Source organism: Solanum tuberosum, unplaced genomic scaffold (genome assembly GCF_000226075.1).
Source record: "Solanum tuberosum cultivar DM 1-3 516 R44 unplaced genomic scaffold, SolTub_3.0 scf00157, whole genome shotgun sequence".
Classification (NCBI taxonomy): Eukaryota; Viridiplantae; Streptophyta; class Magnoliopsida; order Solanales; family Solanaceae; genus Solanum; species Solanum tuberosum.
In genome coordinates this window covers 539,920-547,185 of record NW_006239084.1, presented here as the reverse complement: position 1 = coordinate 547,185, position 7,266 = coordinate 539,920, and the positions used below count along the sequence as shown (strand labels likewise).

Genomic DNA, 7,266 nt, shown 5'->3' with positions numbered 1-7,266 from the left:
TTGTTGGATGCTCATTTTTGTTTTTTCCTTCTTCTTTTTTATTAATATATTTAATCATCAAAAAGAGGACATAGAAAAGGTTATAGTGATAGTATTAGTAGTATTAAACAGTTAATTATGAACTCATCAAGCATCTCGAGTTTTAATATGTAATTTTATTTTGAATATATAACAATTTTTATTTTTCACTATTCACTATATGTCACACAAGTTGGTAAAAATGGATAATATAATAAAACGTTTGATGATATTTATCATTAAGAAATAGATACGCAAATAATATATTCCACATATTTATTATTTGCCTGGCCAATCACGTCTCATTTCCCTCTTTTTTGGATTTACTGGAATAGACTATCTAAGAAAAGATTCGTTTTTTTTTTTGTTTTTTTATAATGATATTATGTAAGTATGGTAAATCTTTGGAAACCCATCTTGAGGCATCATATCTTTTTACAACAAAAACACTATAGAATACTTTGGACACATTATCATAGAACCTGGATTCATGAGTATGAACTCCAAAGTGGTATATTTCCGAATTAGTCGCTCCAAAACAGTTACCAAACACCGGATGGGAAACAAAAAAAATGGAACTTGGAATTGAGAAAGATCAAGCAAAAGTTGTAGCAAGATCCTCTAGGCCTCAACCTAATGTAGTTGGAACATTAGCTTCTGAGACACTAAAAGGGGCAATGTAGAAAGTAAGAGAATTATAGGCCTTACCAGAGGCAGTGCTAAAGGAATATTGGTGCATGTAATGATATGAGTTATGACCCTTAAGGAGACCACAACATATTCCGTTAGGAACTTAATTAACACTCCTCCACACGCCTAGGACTGAACAATTGGAGCATGAATAACATAACACCGGGGGGCCAACACACATGAACAGGACCAATGGGTATATGGCTCTAGAGCAATACGAACATATGACCATTGTGTCTAATTCAACCCAAACACTAGCTCATAAAGGAAGAATTGACCAAGATCAACTATTCATGCAAGTAAAACTTCATTACACTCATTCAGTCCAATCTTACATAAGTAATTAAGAATGATACCAACCTATTTTGATAACTTCAATTCATGTAAAATGAAATAAGTCTAAACATTTAGACGACAAGAGTATCATATAGTTCCCTACCCTTTGTCTCTACTGAAATGAGCAGAACACTGGCTGCTGATAAAACTACAACTGCTTCGAAACATATTATTGCAGCCATTTGATGGCACCCTCTTACCAATTGCACCGCAATGATAGGAGAAAGCATGGCCCCTATTTTTCCCACAGAAGTTGAAACTCCAATACCAGTTGACCTTACAGATGTTGGATATATCTGCATAAAAGACATTAAAATGACAAACTCAAGTCTCTAGGCTAGAGCATTTGCTTCTAATGAGCCGATGGCCCCTGAAAATCCACCATAACTTTAGCAGTTAACAATTAAAGATGCATCTCGGAAGGTTAGTCTGCATCAAAGTCACCTCATTATATAATAAGTCTCAATCAGACTGCCGAAATACCAGAATCAACATGAGTAGTAGTAGACAACATGTGTTGTCGCATACCCCTCAACCAACAGAAATATAGGGCGAAGAGGCCAAGACAATACTTCATGAAAAGATGTCACAAAACTCAAAAGAGACCTTTACCTCAGAATTTTCTTTTTTTCTTCTCACTGATCAAGAACCAGAAAACACAAATGATTCACATGAACTAGACTATTATTTGTTTAAGAATACACGTACTTCAACATCGGTAACAATGCTGAAATTTAACCATTTTAGAACTTCATTGTCAATTGTCAAATTAGAAGAAGAGAGCTGCAGTCCTAATTCGCTAGCATTTCCGCTCTCTTTTCAAATTCAGTACATGGGCCTGGCTTCAGAATTTTTTATATCTCAAATTTAGAAGCCTATAAACAACTAAAAAGCTTTTAGCTTCTTCAAACAAATGAAGCATTATCTTGATATCATGAAGTCAACTTTTTTTTTTTTATATATGCAATGAAACAGGAAAAAGATTTTTCACGCCTAGAAATTGCATGATGATATGGGTTGATGGTTACCTCTCGACAATAGACTCCCATAATGAGGAAGTTTCCGGAGCTGAAAGCACGAGCACCAAATAGCAAGGCAGTAGTCAAAGCAGACAGTTGAGGTGCAAGAAGTGGTAAAAGGAATAGGAAGTATAGAGCATACATAACTGCCATACTGAATTTTCGGCCAACTTTCTCCACCATTATAGCTGATAAAAGAAACCCAGGGATCTCTGAAAACCAAATAGGGTAATTTATATTTTACAACATGTTATCGGATCAATGCTAAGAAAAGACAATCATTTAATAATTAGTTGGGATGAATATGACTAAAGCAAAGAAAAATTGTTTTACCTGCAAGACTATTGATGAGCACATTTGTATAAAGGCTCTGATCATCGTTCGTTTGCAAAGCAGTTGACGAGTGTTGGCATTGTTCACTGCTAAACAGAGAGGTCAGCAATATAATGCCATAATATAAGGAATTAGTTCCAATAAAAGCCACCCATATGAGGAGGGTATTTCTAAGTAATGCAGGGGACAAAAGCACCAGTAAGGATGAGAAGCCTGATTTAACACTTGAAATTTTGTTTTTTCCAGCAGAAAGCAATTCCTCAGTCAGTTGGGAGGAGACAAGCTTTCCAGGAGGAAGTTGTGTCTTATTCACCACAGCTATTTTCTTCAAAATATCACAGGCATCGCTTGTTCGACCCATGGCACACAGATATCTAGGAGATTCAACTGTAAATACAAATAACAAAAGTGCTACAAATGATGGTATGGATGATAAAGCCAGTAACCACCTCCAACCCAATCTTGGCATAATCATCTGCAACATAACAACCAATTAGAATACATGAGATTACGGCAGAATTTTGGTGACAACTTACAACAATTACTGTTTTGTCTGCATTGTACAGTCCTCAAGGTTAGAACAAAGAAAATTTCTTGCAGCACGAAGAATCAGAAGTAAATTGTGCAGTAATACATGCTTGCAGGAGAAGAACTGCTAAAGAGTTCCGTTCCTCCAACTGTTTCTGTTTTTAGGATTTTCACATAAATGCAGATGGTGTTAGAGGGGGTAAAAGTCTCTCATTGGTTGGAGAATGGACTGGTGGTCTCCTTATATGGACTTGGGCAATCATTCTCTCATGAGTTAGCTTTTGAGGTTGAGTTAGGCTCAGGTATCATATTTTTACATGGTATCAGAGTCATGTCCATCCCCGTTTAGGCTCCCGGTCCACGCTCCAGTCGGACCTAGGCGTGAAGGGAGTGTTAGAATGGGTAAAAGTCCCTCATTGGTTGGGGAATAGACTGGTGGTCTCCTCATAAGCTAGCTTTTGAGGTTGAGTTAGGCTCAGGTGTCATATTTTTACAGATGGTACTAGTTGAAGGTATGATATAATCAGGGGCGGCCCCACGTTGGTTCCAGGGGAACCCCCTCGGCAACAAATTACACTGTATATATAAGGTAATTTTCTGTATTTATGTGGATATATATATTTTGAACCCCCTCAATGACAATGAGAAAGAGATAGCCCAGCGGCAAGTTCCTGAAAATTAAGCCTCATGTCAAGGGTTTGAATCCCTGCATTAGCGTTTTGTATTTTTCTTTTTCAGTTTCAGTTTTTCTTTTTTTTAAGGTTTCAATTCTTTTTTCACGTTTTTTTTAGTTTTTTTTTATAAAACATGCTAAAAGTGTGGTTTTAAACCCAAAAATATTCAAGGGTCCGCCACTAAAACTAAATATTACTACTTTCTTGAAATTTTGTTTTGTTGGCTTATATATACACTTTTATACTTTTATTTTTCGAACCCCCTGAACGAAAATCCTGAATCCGCCACGGAATATAATAGAAGATCAATAAGTGAAAAAGCATCAAAGAAAAACTAATCCAAAAGACATCTAGAAGATAACTACAAATGATATATAATGTACCAGTGCTAATAAAGCCTCAAGTATTGTTCCAATGGTCCAAAAACCTGAACAGATAATCGTCCACATTCCCCTGTTTTGTGAAGGCACAAATTCAAGAAACCAAGATCCATAAACAGGTACACCACCAACTCCAACTCCAACCATCATACGCACAGCAAGCAAGAAATTATAATTTGGAGAAAAAGTACTGAGTGCTGCACATACTGCACTCACTATTGCTATACTTAGAAGACCCTTCCTGTTCGTTAACACAGACAATAAAATTAGATTATTCTCAAATATAATAAACAAAATTGTACATTTCCAATAATTTCTTGCCTTCTTCCATAACAGTCCGTGATGAATCCCCAAAAAATAGCTCCGATAAACATGCCAGCGAAAACGACAGTAGTCATGAGGCTTTCTTGAGTAGAAGAAAGTGTCCATTGGGACCTTAAAGCAGGTCCTATAAAAGAAAGAATCATAGTCTCAGCTGCTTCTGCAATGAAACCAAGACCTGCATAACACATAGCCATATACTGGAATTTGCCAATTCCAACTGCTGTAAGTGCTTCTTCCAAGGTGTATACAGGGCCATCTTCTTCCTCTTCATGTGCCATCGAAACAGGGAACTTAATAATTCCTCTGTTTCAAAAGTAATCTAGAGATGCGGGAAGGGAATGATAATTAGACTCCTATAGCAGTTCGGGAGCATCGGCATCTATTTGGTAGAATATAACGACTTTGCTTTCCATGGCTGCTGAAACATGGTGGATATTATTACTACTCCTTCCTTCCGTTCATTTTATACGAGTTAGTTTGATTGGAACAACAAATTTAAGAAAGAAAGGAATAATTTTGAAATTTGTGATCTAAAATCAACTAACACATATTTATATAGTTATAAATTATTTTATTAAAAGTAAAAAATGACATTTAAAAGTTAATATAAAAATATATCATTCTTTTTTAAACGGACTAAAAAAGAAAAATAAGTCAATGTTCTTTAATGGTTCATAATTTGAACAGAAACGTGTTTATAGCAAAAACTACCACTCAACTATCTAAAGGATGTGCGTGAGTTTGTTTGGCCGGTTTTTTTATCTAAATTAATCCGAATCAAATCAAATTAATTGACTTGTTTTGATTTGATACGATTTTTTTAGAAAATAAAGAATATTTTTACATTATGTGGTCTTATAGTAAAGATATGTCAAATGTATCAAATGTTCTATAATGTTGTGATCTTAAATATGTCAAGTGAAAAAAGTTAGAAATTAATAGTTGCTAAAAAGTGAAACGGTCATTTTTTTTAAAAACGGAATAAAAAACGTAGTCAAATAAATTGAAATAGAGGGAGTATATTGATTTGATCCTTTGATTTTTTGGAATTTTTTTTTTGTCACATGAATACGATTGAGTTATGCATAAAGTTTTAATGGATCAATTAGTATCAACTTATCAATTAAAATACCTTTTAATCATCCAATATGCCTGTTGTGGGGTTCTCAGTTGTTCCAACGTCAGCTTTTTAATGTCACAATATGACTTTTCATTTTATTATCCAGAAACTTTTCTCATCTCAAATGAAAACAATTTATTTTATAATTAAATTGTATTTTTGCAAATATCTCATGCTTGCAAACATAATCCAAAGTTAAAAGGATCACTTTTTTAAGTTAAAAATGCACAAATGGACACTCATTTTCGAAGTTGACCAAAATGGTCAAATTGTTGGAATGTCGAACGAAATTCTAAGGATCGATGTCAAATGGCCATTTATCCATTAATTTATTTTTTTGAATTCTAAGACGTTCTTGGGATGATCTCATAGTTCTTACGAATTTCGTTTCATGATATTCTTTAACCACATTTTACTCAAAGGGTTGAAGGGAGATAGTGCATCAAGTTATTCACAAAATGCTAACTTGATCTTCTTTCCCAAAGATTAGATCTCATATGAGGAAATCCTAGAAGAGCCGTCAACTCCAACTATCGTTCATGTATGGTCCATATTAGATCTGATCAATTGTCCGTCCTACCTCTTTTACATTCTTGACAGTCAATTTGTGTCTTAGTAGTCTTTCGGCGGCAAGTTTCAATCTTCATTTCCATTACTTAGAAAAAGTGAGCTACCAATTTACATACAAGATAATATGATAACTGTCTGAACAATTAGACAACCAATATGTTATTACAATAACTAAATTACAAGAGCGGAGCTTTACCAATCAAGTTATATTCTCCCAAATCAAGTGGAGCAAGCATGAACTAGTCAGATGTTTCTTCTTTTCTTTTCCATGGTACAATTAGGCTAGACTGGACGTAAACTAGAGACCTCGATTGTGAAGTAAAGCATTGCATGTCTGATTAGATAATTGGTGAGGCAATCGCTTATCAAGGTGATGATCAATAGTTGATCCAAGAATGACCAAGTACACTGAATATTACCAAGCACTTCCAACTATTATTATAATTATAGAACTGAAAAATATGCGATGTATAATTATTGATTCAAAAATCATACATAAGTAAACTAAATGCTTAAGGTTTTTTTTTTTTTTTTGAGTAGGTGAATAAGGAATTTTGTTGTTGGGACCTTGAGCCCTAAACAATCTATGAATTGGTTTTGATTTAAATATTAAAAATTGTCTTTGTAGAAAATTGTAAAATAATATAGTTTTAAAACAAAAAGAAATATTCATTTTGTTTTATTATCTTACTTTTCTTTTTAATTCATTTTATAAAGAATAATTTTTTTCTTTCTTTTGACAACTTCTTAATCTAAATTTTACGCGTGATATATTTAAAACTAAAAATTAACTACAAAATTTAAAAACATTAATTTAATTTTTAAAACTCTATATAAATCAAAATTCGACAAATAATTTAAAACACTCGATTACTTGTTTTCAAGGTGGATCAAATATCATTATTACTAGTTATACAAAATGCTCAAATGCTTAAAAAATAAAATAAAATATCAAACAGAGATTAACCAGGCTGGGGAGGAGTGGAAATAAGACTTGATATTTTGGGCTTCAGAGTAACCCATTTTCTCTGGGGCCAGCCTAGCTGAATTGTAGGTCCAATACTCAGTGGACTCAGGACTGTGATTTGATTGCAACATTTAAATTGAAGATGACAGTTGTGGTACAAAAATTTGTGGTGTGTTCTATCACGTTTCTACACCATGTTTTCTCTACAAAAAAATCTCCCTCTCTCCAAAGAAAAAAGTTACATCATACAACTGTACAAGTGAACCAACAAAACGTGTTACCTAAAATGAGATACAAAGACTAACAT

At 33.9% G+C, this 7,266-nt stretch overlaps 1 protein-coding gene across 1 annotated transcript; it reads right to left on the bottom strand.

Annotated features, from left to right (window-relative positions):
- Window positions 1-981: 981 nt before the first annotated feature.
- On the bottom strand, window positions 982-4,754 carry LOC102581888 (organic cation/carnitine transporter 7-like). The gene is made up of 5 exons (XM_006353691.2): window positions 4,300-4,754; window positions 3,982-4,219; window positions 2,397-2,871; window positions 2,073-2,275; window positions 982-1,340 (listed from the first exon to the last, which is right to left on the bottom strand). Exons 1-5 carry the CDS (start codon window positions 4,578-4,580, stop codon window positions 1,116-1,118), a joined length of 1,422 nt encoding a protein of 473 aa, XP_006353753.1. The 5' UTR covers window positions 4,581-4,754; the 3' UTR covers window positions 982-1,115.
- Between the last annotated feature and the right edge of the window lie 2,512 nt (window positions 4,755-7,266).

Coding starts and splice junctions, on each gene's coding strand:
- LOC102581888 (XM_006353691.2), bottom strand. CDS start 4,580: ATGGCACATGAAGAGGAAGAAGATGGCCCTGTATACACCTTGGAAGAA. Junction 4,220..4,299: donor ACGGACTGTTATGGAAGAAG/GCAAGAAATTAT, acceptor GTTAACGAACAG/GAAGGGTCTTCTAAGTATAG. Junction 2,276..2,396: donor GCTCATCAATAGTCTTGCAG/GTAAAACAATTT, acceptor TTTGGTTTTCAG/AGATCCCTGGGTTTCTTTTA.